This window comes from Podarcis bocagei (assembly GCF_964188305.1).
Source record: "Podarcis bocagei genome assembly, chromosome: 6".
In the NCBI taxonomy this organism is placed as follows: domain Eukaryota; kingdom Metazoa; phylum Chordata; class Lepidosauria; order Squamata; family Lacertidae; genus Podarcis; species Podarcis bocagei.
In genome coordinates this window covers 28,005,869-28,022,524 of record NC_138130.1, presented here as the reverse complement: position 1 = coordinate 28,022,524, position 16,656 = coordinate 28,005,869, and the positions used below count along the sequence as shown (strand labels likewise).

The window sequence follows — 16,656 nt, the reverse complement described above, 5'->3', positions numbered from 1 at the left end:
TAATGATGAGCATTTGAAATCTGACAAATATGAGTTGAAGGTTCTGTTCAGACCCATATCTATGCATCCTTGAAATCTTGGGTACCGTTCACTGGGGATTTTTTGTCTATGAGCCAGACCGGAAGGGGTGCGAGAGCACAGATGTTCTAATGTACTGCTGCTATTCATTACAGTGAGACTTCAAGTCAGTTTGTTTCTATACCTTTTTATGCTGGAAGTATATCTTAGGTAGGGTTATGAGGTATTCTGTGAATCTGAAGCAGGGGGAAATGTCTGAGATGATCACCACAGATACCTTGAATCCTGAACTAGGGAGCTCTTATCAGCGACTGTGTCAACCAGCCAATTTTTCAGTTCCTCACTAGCTGTCAGGAACAAAGAGATGAGACTCCAGGGCAGCTTCCTTTTCCTGTGGAGGGCCTTTCCGTTCTTTTATTTGATCTTCAGCTGATTTGAGCATTCCTTTCCTGCAGTGAATGGCCCTTTTGCTTCATATCGTGGGTGTTAAAAGTCTAGGAGAGATAATGGGAGCCCAGGGAAGATAAGCTTTAAAAGGAAGCTACAATAAGACAGGATATATAATAAGATCAGGACCCCTCAGCACAGCAGTGCAAAGCTGGGGTGGGAAACCTCCGGCTCTCCAGATGTGGACTCCCAGCAGCCCCAGTCAATTTGGGAAGAAAGGGATGCAAAGATAAGCAAACTTGAATGAGCCGGCATCAGAATGAACTGTAGTGTAGACATGCTCAAATAGCTCCTACAAGTTTTGATTTTTCCTGCGTTGCAGGGGGTTGGACTAGATGACCCTTGGGGTCCCTTCCAACTCTACAATTCTATGATTCTAGTGCATTTCCCAGACCTTGATTTACAGCTGTCTCTGACCTTTTGGTGTTCTAGCACACAGTTCCTGGGGGGAGAAGTTCCACGGCTCAGTGTTAGAGCAAATGTTTTGCATGCAGAAGATTGCAGGTTCAATCCAGCTTCTTTTGTTGTTGTTGTTTAGTCGTTTAGTCGTGTCCGACTCTTTGTGACCCCATGGACCAGAGCACGCCAGGCACTTCTGTCTCGCACTTCCTCCCACAGTTTGGTCAAACTCATGTTTGTAGCTTCAAAAACACTGTCCAACCATCTCGTCCTCTGTCATTCCCTTCTCCTTGTGCCCTCAATTTTCCCCAACATCAGGGTCTTTTCCATTGAGTCTTCTCTTCTCATGAGGTGGCCAAAGTATTGCAGCCTCAGCTTCAGGATCTGTCCTTCCAGTGAGCACTCAGGGCTGATTTCCTTAAGAGTGGATAGGTTTGATCTTCTTGCAGTCCATGGGACTCTCAAGAGTCTCCTCCAGCACCATAATTCAAAAGCATCAATTCTTCGGCGATCAGCCTTCTTTATGGTCCAGCTCTCACTTCCATACATCACTACAGGGAAAACCATAGCTTTAACTATACGGACCTTTTTTGGCAAGGTGATGTCTCTGCTTTTTAAGATGCTGTCTAGGTTTGTCATTTCTTTTAAGTTGTGCAAATAAAGGCCCCTTTCTGAAACCCCTAGAGAGTGACTGGCAGTCATTGTAGAAAATACTGAGCAAGGTGAGCCAGCGAGTCTGATTTGCTACACGGCAACTTCCAACGTTCCTAGTACACATCACTGAGCAACTGAATTGTTGCATACATGCTGTTAGCGCTTCCGGGACTCAGTGTGATATTGCGACAGGTGAGAGCAGTTTTCATAAGCCTTAGCAGTGAGTTAGAACAAAAGGCAGGATTTCAGCTTTCGCAGACAGTAATGTCATCTCCTGCCCTCTCCCTTTCTGTGTCTCCAAATCAGCACATGCATTTTGGCCTAAATAGTTAAGCTGTTATTGTTTGAGCCCTGAGGCAGCGCTGGCTTCTAACAGATGCCACAGATTTCCGCACACATCTCACTTCAACAGTGATTATGAGGTGAAAAAGCATTAGTGTTGATTGAAGGTTTGCCCTAAAACAGACGTGGTTGACCTGCCTTTTATTTCCAGCGCTACCTAATAAAAGGTTCTTCCTAAATACTTTTTGAAGCATAAACCCGAGAGCTTGCCTGAAGATAATTCTCAAGTATAAAACACTTTACCTACTGGAAATTGGTGTAGAAGTTGTTTAAATAAAAATCATAAGGCGAACCTGGATAGCACTGTCCAGGGATGGGGAGCCTGTTTCCTTACAGATGTTGTGAGGTCCCCAGTTTAGTCCCAGCCAGTATGGCCACTGGTCATGGAAGATGGGAGTTGTAGTTCAGCATCTGGTTCCCCACTTGTGGTGAAACCCAAAGCTCCTTCCAGTCTAGTACTCTTAACAAGTAGAATATATGAACACTGCCAAATGCATCTGCGAAACTGGTGAATGGCCTTCTTCTTTTGTCGGTCCCCAGCATCTGATATTTAGAGATTGTGAAGCCATTCCATTGCCCTACCATGACCAAAACAAAAAACTCTTGATAGACCCATCTGTCCTTGAGAAGCTTGGTTCAAATGGAACCTGACACATGTGCCCTGAGACCGTGTGTTTGTGCTGACTGCCCTCAGAGCAGGGTCTTGATGGTAGTGCATTTGAAACAGCTGGTGGCCACGGTGATGGGAAGTTGTAGTTCAGCAACACCCAGTGGACCAGATACCGTATTTTTCGCTCTATAAGACGCACCCCCCCAAAAAAGTAAGGGGAAATGTGTGTGTGTCTTATGGAGCAAATGCAGGCGGGAGGCTCTGCTCAGCGCTCCCTTAAAAGAGCCGCGTGGAGAGTGTGTGCAGCTCTTGGGGGCTTTTCCCTGAGGAGGGAGAAGGGCTGCCTTCTGCCTTAGCCACGCGCAGCCTCTTCCGGGCAGGGGGGAGCCTTCATCCCTCCCCGGGAGAAGCTGCGCTCGGCTATCCCATAAGCCAGGACAGCAAGAGGCTATCCCGGAAGCCAGTTCCCTCTTGCTGTTCTGGATTTTGGGATTCAGAATATTTTTTTTCTCTTGTTTTCCTCCTCCAAAAACTAGGTGTGTCTTATGGTCTGGTGCGTCTTATAGAGCAAAAAATACAGTACTTCCCACACATGCGCTAAGATGAATCTTGGCTTTGCTCAGTGCTGCTGTGGCAGCAAAAAGGTCTGAAGAGGAGCAAAGTAGCCGCAAACTCCTTTCTTTGATACCGCATGTGTGTGGTCTCACTTCTGTAGTGTTTGCTCCCAAGTGTATATAAGATTACAGCCTTGATTCCCATCATCTTTATTGGTTTCTTTTAATTTACATTCATAGATTCACATTATAACATCTCAGTTCTCTTGTGGCTAAACATGTATTTCTAAATAATAATAAAGAAAACAAAAACAAAAAATTGTGCTTAATCGCTTGATTCATTCGTATTCCTTTTATATTTGACTTCCCTCCCCTTCAAACTTGGGTCCTCAGTTTTACTTATTTGAATGCCTCTCTTAACACGTCTATGAGTTTGTTTTCCTGTTTTTCCACTATATTTTAGTATTTTTTTCTTACAGAAGTTATTCTAAACCAGTCAAAATTTCAATTTCCCCATAATAGTCTTTCAAATATTGTTTGAATATGTTCCAGTCTTTTTAAAATTTTTGTTTTGTTTGATCTCTTATCTGCCCAGTCAACTTGTCCACCTCCGCGTACTCCATTAATTTGGTCAACTAATCTTTTTTGGTCGGTAAGCATTCCCTTTTCCAGTTCTTTCTTTTATTTTCCCCAGCTCACTTTTTTTTTAACTGGGGTGGGATGGGATGTAGAAAGGGGGTGTATGGCAAGCACAAATTGTCTGTGTTTCCATCTCAGTGAATAGTGTGACCCCATTCTCTCCAATATAATATGTGATTCACTGTTTTGCTTCAGAGAGCTTCTGACTCGGTCCCATGGAGCAATAGCAATAGCAGGTCCCGAGGTCTCATATTCATTCACTGGTTATCAAAATGTTGGACTTGGGATTTATTGTGGGATTTCATACTTAATGCACTGAAGCAGGGATGTTTTAATAACTGACCTTTAGCTGGAATTTACAGAGGAGTCAATGCACAGCCTTTGATTCCCCGCTTTCCTTATTCACTTTTAATTATATGCACACAACTGGGATTAAACCTTTATACAGTTTTTATTTGATGTTCTCCAACTTGTGGATTATTCAAGAGTAGGCAACATGTTTATCACAGAGGAAACTGGGTATTAGCAGTGCTATTTTTCTAGAAAAAGAGGTGTTAGAACTTATCATGAATGCCTTCCTTGGCTGGATCTACACTGATCTGAAAAAACAATGCCGCTAAGAAAAAGTTTAACAGCTCTCAATGGAATTTCCATTTACTGCTGTACAGCGCCCCCTGGTGTCACACTTTTATAAAGCATTTATAACGTTATAATGCAACAGTATAGATGAGGCCCTTGTTCTCTTAGAATGGCAATGGTGCCCACCTGAGAGGTGCTAGAACTGAGTTCCGGTGAGTTCCAGCTGGAAAAAAAAGCCCTGAATATTAGGAAGATGAGTTGGAAGGCCTTAGCTCATGAGAGCATAATTTGATGTTGTGCTAAGATTTTTTGAGAGGATCTTGAAAGTATCAGCTCTTGGAAAATTTAACTTTCCTAGCATTTTTACCAAATACCGTAGTTTCCCATGTATAAGACTATATTTCCCCCCAAATTTTTTAAGTTTAAAATTGGTGGTTGTCTTACACATGGAATGTTTAAAATATAAATTTCTTAATTTTGGGCTCAGAAAATAGGGGTTGTCTTATACATGGAGGCGTCTTATAGACAAAAAAAATACGGTAATTATAACTGAGTTACCAAGCCATTCAGAAGAACATTTATAAGCCAGTGGGGTCAACTGATGAAGCTTCTGAAGTGTCAGATACTTCTCTTGATCTTTTAATCTATCTATCTATCTATCTATCTACATATACATACAGTGGTGCCCCGCAAGACGAATGCCTCACAAGACGGAAAACTCGCTAGACGAAAGAGTTTTCCGTTTTGGAGGTGCTTCGCAAAACGAATCTCCTATGGGCGTGCTTCGCAAGACGACAATGTCTTGCGAGTTCCTGCTGGTTTTTTCCCTCCCCCCCTTTTTCTAAGCCTCTAAGCCGCTTATCAGCTGATCCAATCAGCAGATAAGCCGCTAATAGCGCTAATCCGCTAATCCGTCAATGGGCTTGCTTCGCAAGATGAAAAAACCGCTAGACGAAGAGAATCACAGAACCGATTCTTTTTGTCTTGCGAGGCACCACTGTATGTCTTTTTAGCTTGATTCAGTCATTTAAACAGAATGTTGAATATGACTAGAATTGTATAGGAGAAGAAAAGGGAAACTCTAAGGCTCCAAGGTTGAGATAGAAAGTGAACTCCACCTTAACCGGGATAAGGAAATAGATCCTGATTATTCCTTATGTTTAATTAATATACTTCAGCCTCCTGTCCTCCCAATAATCATATAAGGGTAAGGTTGGGTAACAAATCTAAACAATAATAAAAACAAAAACAACAACTGTAAAACAAATTCAACACCACAACTGAGTTAAGGATTAGCAACATTTCATTAAATGACAGTAAAGCCAAGTCTCTTAATTGCTTTTCTCCTCTCTGCATTTCCTGCTGTTATCGCTCTGAAACCCCAGTGCCTTTCATCGGACCAATTCCCTCCATCTCTTCAATATTTTAAAAGTCTGCTAGCCTAACCAGGGCTAAAAATCATGACCCTACACAACTCTCCTGCCTGTGATATGTGTCTTCTTTCTCTCAGTGTTTTTATTTCAGCCAGCAGTGCACATTCTGAGGTCTTCATATTATAGCTTTGCACGTTCTCCTTGGATTTGAGGCTGTTTTAGAAGCCAGCCTTTTCCCTGTAGTTTTTTTCCTTCTTCTTCATTCTAAATGTTAGAAATCTCTTCTTGTTTTCCTGCTCTTGAATTGTTCTCTCATGCAGAACAAAAATACCTGCATTAATCTAGCAGAAGCTGATTCCATAGTAGATACATTACAGCTAGTTCTGTATGTATTTTTAAAAGTTCACCAAATCAGCATTATTCTCAAAGCATCTCTGCTTAGCGCATGTGCATTCATTAAAATTCTTGACACATCTGCAGTGAAGAAAATGTAATCTGACTTCTGTAATAACAAACTGGAATGGAGAGACTTTTTGAATGGTCTTTATAAAAAATAACAATAAAAAGCTTAGAGCCATTTTATAATTGGCTCATAAAACAATTAAGCTACTAATGGACTAGGACAATATTATGATTGACAGTTTTATTTGTTTGCCGTCTATTAAGCATCCCAGATGGTGCTTCATGTTGTCAAATCATCTTTCTGAGGGATGCTTCATGCTTTACAACAGAAGATGAGTCCCTGCATTTCCACCAGGGATCAAACACTTAACTGTCAGTAAAATTTGGTAGGTTGCGTATGCATCGAAACATACAGTAAATTTCTGTCCAGCAGCCCTAGACAGCCTGTTTCTGTGGCGTACTACATTGATGTTTGAAAAACGTATATTTTAATCAAGCATTTTGTCAGAGGTATTGTTATTATTTCTTAAATTTCTATACTGCCTTTCATCCAAGGATCGCAGGGCAACGTACAGTATAAAAACGCAAAAATACATACCATAGGAGCAAACGGAAACAATAGCCCCCTTGCAAAGAGTTTAAAAGGCTATTTTGTTGTTGTTTAGTCGTGTCCGACTCTTCGTGACCCCATGGACCAGAGCACGCCAGGCACTCCTGTCTTCCACTGCCTCCCGCAGTTTGGTCAAACTCATGCTGGTAGCTTCGAGAATACTGTCCAACCATCTTATCCTCTGTCGTCCCCTTCTCCTTGTGCCCTTAATCTTTCCCAACATCAGGGTCTTTTCCAGGGAGTCTTCTCTTCTCATGAGGTGGCCAAAGTATTGGAGCCTCAGCTTCAGGCCATAGATTGTTTAATTGGCCAAAGGCCTGGGAAAGGAGGTATGTTTTTGCCTGGTCAGTGTGGTGCCCTCCACATGTTGATGGTCTACAGCTGTCATCATTCTTGACCAGGGGTCAGCAACCTTTTTCAGCCGTGGGCCGGTCCACCACCCCTCAGACCATGTGGTGGGCCGGACTGTATTTGGGGAAAAATGAACAAATTCCTATGCCCCACAGATAACCCAGAGATACATTTTAAATAAAAGCACACATTCTACTCATGTAAAAACACCAAGCAGGCCCCCAAAATAACCCAGAGATGCATTTTAAAGAAAAGGACACATTCTACTCAAGTAAAGCCCTGGACCATCCATGGGCTGGATTGAGAAGGCGATTGGGCTGCATCCGGGCCTTAGGTTGCCTGCCCCTGTTCTTGACCACTGGCCATGCTTGGGTGGGGCTGATGGAAGTTGGAGTCCAACATCTGGAGAGCAACTGGTTGCCCACACCTGATATATGCAGAATCCACTGTGTTGAAATAAGCTAGTTCTGGCAAACATTCACCTACAAAAAAACCACATACATTTTTGTGAGGCTACATCTCCCTGGGCAGCTGTAGGTAGCATGCTTCAGCTTTTTCTATGAAACAAATGGCTAATTCAATATGCAGAAGAGCATGTAAACTTTGTGGTTTTTAAGTTGAAATTGCAATTAGCATTTTAATTAGAAAGCTACTGTGCACATTAAACCAGTTGTCCAATTTTCAGCAGCTGAATGGATGTGTTGCAGTTAAATAACATGACATACTCAAAATGATTTTTTTCTTTTCTTCTGGCCAATTAAATAAGTGGCACCATGCCATTCACTTCAATTTTTCAGCAAGTCTTTTTATCAACCTGCAGTGGGAAGTCCACTCTTCTTTTAGAAAGAAAAAGGCCTCCCACATGTTGTGGATCACACAGATGTCTTTCCACATCTCTTCCTTTTCATCACTACCATAACATCCGAGTGTGGGCCGTCTCTCTGCACTTCAGAATAGCTTTGCTGTGGACAGATTATTTTGGCTGCAAATAAAAGTTTATGGGTGAATGTTGGGTAAATTTACATTACAAATCTCTACTAAGTAAACTGAAAATTATATCACGGCAAAAGGTGAAGTGTAGTCTGGCACAGGTGAAAAGAGAATGCAATGCATGTGATGTTTAATTTTCTCTGTCTTCTCCTTCATCTTTTCACCTCTCTCGGCAGTAGTAGACTAGGCTTATCCTTCAACCCATCACATTTTCAAATGATAAGTTAATAATAAAAATAAGATGGCAGCTGTATTCCAAAAACTGAAAGGCCACAGGTTACCTGTCCCTGTCTTAAGAGTAAACTCTGTGTTTGCTTTTAAATGCTGTTTACAAAACTCCACTGATGCATCTTTTGTCCCTCCCTATCAGCAGTAATTTGTCATAAATCCTTGATATCAGCTTGTGGCATTTAACTTGGGAAGAAATCTCACAACCCACAGACTCTATGAGAGGAAAACCTCGCTGGCTGGATTTGTCGTTCTGTATTCTTGAAGTAAAAGGAAGACTTGAAAAAGTCATCTTCTGTTGTATCTCCAGGTATCTTGTGTTGGTACTCTGTAATGATTTTCTTTCTTTTATTCAGAGTTCTTGAATGCCAAGGCTTGCCCATTGTGAATGGGCAGTGTGATCCTTACGCAACTGTTACCTTAACAGGACCATGCAGGTTAGTACTTAGTCGTTTATTCTGGTTTAGAATGATTTCTCTCTTGTCCAAAATTTCTGGTACACATCCTAAGTGTGTACCAGCCTTTAATCCTATTCAATCAACAAATGTTGATGAAGTCAGGAGAACTCCTTTGTTAGGTGATGCCCGGGGGGATTAAGTACCAAAAGAACTGATTATTAGAATGCAAATGAATAAAGGGGGCTTAGTTTTTAGGAGCAGGGGAATTAGGGGGGATAGTACCAGGAAGTGGAGAAGGAACCATTTTGGGCAGGCTGCCTGAAGGGAGGCTGGGAGAGATGCAATGGACTCCAATGCTGCTCTGCTGTGGGGAACAAGCCCCTCCTGCGATGACCATGTCACAAGAGCATTACTCCTTCCATGTAGACTAAAGGTGTAAATATGTGTAATTAAACCGTATTTCTAAAGGCATGAAGGTCTCTGCTGCATCTTGATTCTCGCAGGAACCATAGACCCTGGTTGAGTATTTGAAACCCCCTGGAATCTTGGCAGAGATTGGGGGTGGCATCCAGTTTTTGTAACACTGGTGTCAGAAGTGGGATGGTGTATAAAAGCATCACAATTAAAAATGAAGCCAGGATCTTATTAAAGTATTGTGTGTTAGCATCAAATTGCTACTGACCTTTGTTGGTTGTTACTTTTTATTTTTGGTAACTTAATATTTCCATAGGCTAATTCTTTATATATGGGACTAACAACTTCACCCTTTTGGTGAACTGTTTTAAGACTCCTCAAGGTATCACTTTTGCTTTTCTTCTTCCATTTGAGTTCTTCCTCCATCATGGGAAGAGAGAGGCGTACATCATTGGTCCTACCAAGGACCTGTTCAGAGCTCCCTCCTTCCCTATCTGCCATTTCTTTCTGTGTGCAGGGAGACTGGGAGCTACTCTTAGCTAATCACACACTTTCTTCCCTTGGTCTCCTCACTAAGGTAGGAAAGAAACCAGGAGGTGCTGCAATTATTTAAATACAGGCACTTCCTTACTCTGAATATTGGAGGTGGTAGTTCCCCATTTAAGTGTTTAGAACATGTTTTAATTTTTATTGTATTTTTTTACTACTCAGGCAGCTGCTGTCCTGAACTCCTTTGGGAGAATGGGGGGGATAGAAAGTTAATTATTATTATTATTATTGTGCATCGGCATTATGATCTCTTTAGATGCCAGTTCATCAGGACTTTTAATGGATAATCTGTAACGTTTCCCTACTCTGTTTGCTTTTGCTTGCTTCTAAAATATTTTGCTGTTTTTTTATGAATGCTACAGATTTTTTTATAGCTATTTCTATGAGTTATTGTTTGGACTGCTGTTTTAACTGTTGTGAGCCACTTTGCAAGCTGGAGAGTGGAAAACCAAATGTAGAAATTGTTTAATCAAATGAAAATGCTGCTTTTGGTTCAAAAAAACCAATGGGATACCCATCATCTCATTTAGCAGGCAGTAAGGGAGGAGACCAGGGGGCGCGGGTGAAACCACAGAGCCTAGGACTTGCCGACCAGAAGGTCAGCAGTTCAAATCCCTGCGACGGGGTGAGCTCCCATTGCTCGGTCCCTGCTCCTGCCAACCTAGCAGTTCAAAAGCACGTCAAAGTGCAAATAGATAAATAGGTACCACTCCAGCGGGAAGGTAAATGGCGTTTCCGTGCACTGCTCTGGTTTGCCAGAAGTGGCTTAGTCATGCTGGCCACATGACCCGGAAGCTGCACGCCGGCTCCCTCGGCCAATAAAGCGAGATGAGCACCGCAACCCCAGAGTTGGTCACGACTGGACCAAATGGTCAGGGGTCCCTTTACCCTTTACCTTTAAGGGAGGAGAGGGAGGAGACCAAGCCCAGGGGCCCTGCTCCTAATCTCGCCATGCAAGAGGTCAAGGTAGATGCAACATCCAAACAGGCCCAGAGTTAAGGACTTTTAAAGTGAAGCAGCAGACTTCACAGGTACAAAACAACTGGCTGTGTTTTGGGTAATCACTTTTTCTGCCTTTTACTTTTTCCTGCAGATCAGATGTCAAGAAGACGAAAGTTAAAAAGAAGACAAACAACCCACAGTTCGATGAAGTGTTTTATTTTGAGGTTGGTATTTCAGAAGAAGGAGTGATAAATTGCAATGCTCTGTGCATTGAGCTGTCGTCACTGTTGCATGTTGGGCCAGTTGCAACCTTTTAGAGGGTGTTCAAAACAGAGCCCGAGGTAGCTGTCTGTTGAGGCAGAAATGCATCACTTTTCCAGGTGAATGGAGTTCTTCTGCATAGCAATACCATCCCCCCTCCGCAACTTGGCCCTTCTGAACCACTCATCCAAGCTCTGAATTAGTGCTGATAAGTGAGTGCTTTCTAGACTGTGGTTTTATAGCCTCTCTGCCCTGTGTTTCTTGGTCAATGGTGGGAGGACTGTCTCACAGGAAATGTAAAAAAGCTTTAAAGGCAATAGCAACAAGCCATTCAAAATCTGAAGGTATTGGTTGCTTGCCAACATGCTGTGACACAAAAGCTCTCTCTTCGCTTCAATAGAAAGCACTCCCATTCCTCTGGAAATGCCTAGAACTTTGTGTAATAGGACGTTAAAAAAAAAAAAGATGAATGAAGGCAGGGCAAAGCCTAGCGTCATTCAAAATTTTGCCACTCCCACCCACTTGTTTGTTGTTGTCTTGGTAGCGATCACAGTAGGAATACATGCAAACTTGGAACAGAACCTCAACCCAAACCCTGAATGAAGCTCACAGTACTGTTTCCCCCCTGCATTTGTGTTCTAAAAGAGCTTGTTGTAAAGCAAGCTTTAGCATTAGGTCTAAATAACTCCCCACATTGCGTAGCACGCAGCTGCTAACCAGGAACGAAGTTGCCTTGTCCTGAGTCAGATCATTAATCTAGCTTAGTGTTGTTGTCTGTTCCAGCCTCCCCCAACTTCTTGGCCTCAGATATTTTGGACTACAACTCCCATCATCCACAACCAGTCGTTTGGCCAAGCATCTGATGCCTTCCAAATGTTGCTGGCCTACAGCTCCCATCATCATGGCTGGAGCTGTTGGAGTCCAAAAACATCTGGAAGTCCACAGATTCTCCATCCTTCACCTGTATCATCTATTGTGCCTCAGAGCTACCTTTTTAGACTCTAAAGCAGTGTTGCCCAAACCTGGGTATCCAGCTGCTTTTGGACTACAGTTCCCATCATCCCTGGTCCTGGTAGCTAGGAATGATGGGAGTTGTAGTCCAAAAAAAGCTTGGGAAACACAGCTCTAAAGTGTGAGGTAAGGGTGTTTTGTCCTCCTCAGAACTATGGGCTAGTTGTGGCATTTTTTTGCTGATCGACCGGCAATTTTTGAGAGGCACAGTCTGACAATCAGTGCCTCATATCTTCTATTAGCTTTTCAAACACACATATTCCTCTTCCCAACTGGGAACATGTCCAGCTTTTTTCTTCTTCTTTTTTTGCTGATCGCCAAGGTTCCATGTTGCTCCCCCTACCATCCATTCCTGCCTCATGAGTTGATAACGGGGCCTAGCTGCTTTTGTCTTGGCATTTGTGTTCAAAACTAGAAATGGTGGAGGGAATGGACAAGTTGGTATTTGGCACAAGGAGGCAGCAGCTAAGAAAGGTCGTATCAGAGTCTATCCTAGCAAATTATCTTGAGGCCATAAGGATGGCTGCATCTGCAGCCTCAAAGACTTGAATTTGGAAGGCTATGACCAATTTTTAAAGCTCTAATTAAATCAAATTTACTCTGAACTGCCCTCTGTAATAGTGTGGATGTGTCCAAAATGAAATTAATTTTGTAAGTAGCTGTGGAGAGGTTTTACAAAACAGGGCAATAATGATGCTGACATAGTTTGGTATATTGAATTACTGTACTCTGTTGCTCCAAGGTGCATTTAAGCTAAACACATAATTTAGAACTGTTTGTTTCCAATGCTTCTATTTCCCATTATTTTCATGATTTGCGGGAAATACCCTTTAAATGTCTGTTTGTGTGGCTTTGTATTTGGAACAGTAATTTCACCTTCTTCGATTTTTTTAAAAAAAAATCAGTTAAATCATTCTGGTAATACGTTTAAAAAAGAAAAATGTATTGCAAAGTTACTTTTGTGTGTGGGAAAGAACCACTTCTGACCCATAGAAACATTTTTCTGTTTTACAACAGGGAGGAGCCCTTGAATATATTCACATCTCGCTCACAAGTACAGTTTAAGCTGTGGTTATTGCTGGGTGGGGTACTGTAGTGGTAGTTTCTGTGTCATCCTCTGGTTAGAACTGAAAACCTCAAAGCTTTTGTTGCTGCAATCATGTTATGAGAAAGATCTATAGATAACCCAAATGTTAAAACAGTTTCCTCCTGTGCTTTGCACACACAGCTGCCTGTGTACTATTATAAGTGCATTGTGAAGTGTGTGCTGTTAGTATATTCAGAAGATAACATCTATGTTAAATCAGAAAAACAGCTCTTAGGATATTTACCTCGATCCAAGAGAGTCAAGGTATCAACATGTAGATTTGCAGACAATATTGGTTTGGCTAACTTATCTCCCAAATACGATAAATTCAACAAAAGGAAAACAAAAACAAAAACAGATAAATTCTGTTTGCTGTTTTGGAAACCCCTGCAATGACTGGCACTAAGACCTGTGGGTAAACTGGCAAGCAATTTACCCTGATACTGTTTTCTGCTATCCTTTGGCCCCCCCCCCACCAGATGTTTTACCTCAACAATAAGAAAAAGAAACTATGACACTCCAGGTGTAATCTAGGTGTAAAAAACAACCTGCTCCTTTTGTTTCCATTCCATTTTTAACAAAGTCAACCTGTATTTATTTTGTTTAATGTGTGCAATAGTGAGCTTGTTCCCCTCCCTTTTTATCCTGATGTCATCACAGCGGCTTGACTTTAAATTCCATGTGGCAAATGTTATTCCTCACTTTTTCAGCTTCTACACCTATTGCAGGTATGGGGGAACCCTTGGCCCTCCAGATGTTACTGAACTACAATTCCCATCTTCCTTGACTATACTTGCTAGGACTTAGATGTTGTAGTCCACCAACATCTGGAAGGTCAAAGGTTCCCCACCTCCGACCTAGTGCATTCACACATGGCAAACTGCTGTGGGAAATTATATATATTTTTGGTAGCTATATTGAATATCTTCCCTCCCTAGTAAACATCCAACAAATTTAAAGGTTTTTAGAATTTAAGTTAGATTTGCCACTTTCCCAGAAGATACTGCATTCAGAGTGGCTCACAATTAAGATTTCCAGGCTAGCCTTTAGTTTTAATGTGTTTAAGGGGAAAAAATCCATTTCCTTATGAACACCTATTTTATGCCATCCTGGAGACACATGGATGGGGGATTGAAACTTAAATTAGGGTGGTAGTAAAGGTAAAGGACGCCTGGGTGGTTAAGTCCAGTCAAAGGCGACTGTGGGGTTGCGGCGCTCATTTCACTTTCAGGTCGAGGGAGCTGACATTTTTCCACAGACAGCTTTCCAGGTCATGTGGCCAGCATGACTAAACCGCTTCTGGCACAACAGAACACCATGATGGAAACCAGAGTGCACAAAAATGTTGTTTACCTTCCTGACGCAGTGGTACCTGTTTATCTACTTGCACTTGCGTGCTTTCAAACTGCTAGGTTGGCAGAAGCTGGGACAGAATAATGGGAGCTCACCCTGTTGCGGGGATTTGAACCGCCAGCATTCCGATCGGCAAGCCCAAGAGGCTCAGTGGTTTAGACCACAGTGCCACCCGCATCCCCTAGGGTGGTAGTAGCTAAGCTCTTGTGCTAGTAGGGCTTTGTTTCTGCTACAACTTCTGTGTTTCTCAAGGGTGACACCTGGGCATTGATACCAGAAAAGGTTGTAGAGCAGATAATTTAGCAGTCGGTCTGTGAGCACTTAGAAAAGGATGTTGTGATAACTAAAACCCATCACAGGTTTCTCAAAAACAAGTTATGCATCATCAACATCCTTAACAAACCTCTACTTAGCTGGGAAGAAGCCCATTGAACCTCCAATGTGGCTTTCTTTTGAGTAGTTATGTATAGGACTGCATTGAAAATAAGTGAATAGCTGCAGAGATAGACCTAGAAACCATTTTCCAAATCAGATTGTCAGCTCTTCTCCTTTTTCCTTTTGTTTAAAGAAGTAAGTCTATGGTATGAAAATACGGACACTGTATTTTGAGGTTTAGCAATCATCATGATAAAATTGTTGTAGATCTGAGATTGCGGGACTCCACTTTCTTCTTCTTGCTGCCAGATTTTCAAGGGAACACTTAGTATGGTTGACATTATTTGGTTTAAACTGGAAAGTGGGGTATACAAGTATGTATGTTCAGTAATTTATTACCTATTCTAAAAGCTTTTGGATATGGTGAAACAATAGGGGCTTTACACCTGTGAAACTAGTGCAGCGCGTAATCTGATTGTGCTTCCCTATATATAGTGACTGCTTAATGAGATTATTGTTACCTAATGAGATCCTACTATCTTAACATTTCTTACCTGCACTAGGTTACGAGACCCTGCAGCTATAACAAGAAATCTCATTTTGATATTGAAGATGCCGATGAAGTTGACAAGATGGAAATCAGGTAAATTCATTGCATGCACAAACAAAGGTACTCCAATCCCCATGAGGGTTGTGCAGAAAGTGTGAGCAGTCTCCACTTCTTCGTGACCTTAAACAGGTCATTTCTCTTTCATATTTCTTCTCTGAAATAACTGTTACTTTTGTTTCCTGGGCATTGTGCATTGAGCATTTTCAGAGCTCATTGTATTCTGAAATTATGGTATGGGTTTGAGCCCAGCGTCAGCATACAACATGGCCAGCCAAGTACTAGGGCCACAGGGAGACCCACCATGGCTAATAATAATAATAATAATAATAATTTATTTGCTCCCCAGCCACTCTGGGCGGCTTCCACAGAGACCAAAAATACACTAAAATGTCACACATTAAAAACTTCCCTGAACAGGGCTGCCTTAAGATGTCTTCTGCGTGTCAGGTAGTTGTTTATCGCTTTGACATCTGATGGGAGGGTGTTCCACAGGGCGGGCGCCACTACCAAGAAGGCCCTCTGCCTGGTTCCTTGTAGCTTCGCTTCTCGCAATGAGGGAACCGCCAGAAGGCCCTCGGCGCTGGACCTCAGCGTCCAGGCAGAACGATGGGGGTGGAGACGCTCCTTCAGGTATACTGGGCCGAGGCTGATGCTGCCACCCCTTCAAACAAACAAACAAACAAACAAACAAACAAACATTACTTTTATGGCCCAACACCAAGAGGAGAAGAAACCTGGAAGAGGCGCTGAAGTTGTCACTGTCTTTAGTTCATCATAATGGCTCTGGGCAGAGGAATACTAGGTTGGATGTGTGGCCCAGAGGCATTGTGGGTGAATAAAAAGGGCAGCAACTACAGTCGACAAACTACAATGTAGTCACTGCAGCTTCCGGTGACCCTTGCTAGAGTATTTGTGTACCAAATGTGAGGTAACACGTTGTCTATTGCTGTGGTGATCCAGCACACACACAAAAAATACTGGAACCTGAACCGACTGGTTATAACCAGTCAGGTAGTAGTTTCATCGTCACGACAAAGGTTGTTTCTTTGTTTTGGAGCTTGATGGGTGTGTTCCGCTTCCCCTCCCCCCCCCCATAAAGGTTGTTTCAATTATCTTTATATGACAGAATCTGAAAAGACTCTTTCATTGTGTCTAAGAACAATACAAAGCAGTTCCGAGTCTTGTTGGGAGCACAAAGATTGTATTGTATAGAGGTTTATTAAATGATGAGATGGTGCTTCAGTGATAATAGATAACGAAACCGATTGGCAGTTGTTTGGGGTAGGGCAAACTCCCGATTTTTTGTTTGTTTTATCTTTAAATAATGAGAAGTTCTGTTTTGTAAATGTTCATTCAGTGGATTGGATTCCTCTTGAGTGTTGATTCGCTTTGAACTTACTATTCCTTTTTTTAAAAAAAGCTTTTTGGTTCCTAGCAGAGATCAGCGCAGAGCAAGCAAA

The 16,656-nt window shown here is 42.2% G+C and overlaps 1 protein-coding gene across 1 annotated transcript in view; it reads left to right on the top strand.

Annotated features, from left to right (window-relative positions):
- The window catches only part of RASA3 (RAS p21 protein activator 3), a 130,064-nt gene that overhangs the window by 84,996 nt on the left and 28,412 nt on the right, over positions 1–16,656 (top strand). The window contains exons 6-8 of the mRNA XM_081198343.1: positions 8,553–8,633; positions 10,651–10,723; positions 15,150–15,229. Coding sequence (XP_081054469.1) covers positions 8,553–8,633; positions 10,651–10,723; positions 15,150–15,229 — 234 coding nt within the window. The remainder of the gene's footprint in view (positions 1–8,552; positions 8,634–10,650; positions 10,724–15,149; positions 15,230–16,656) is intronic.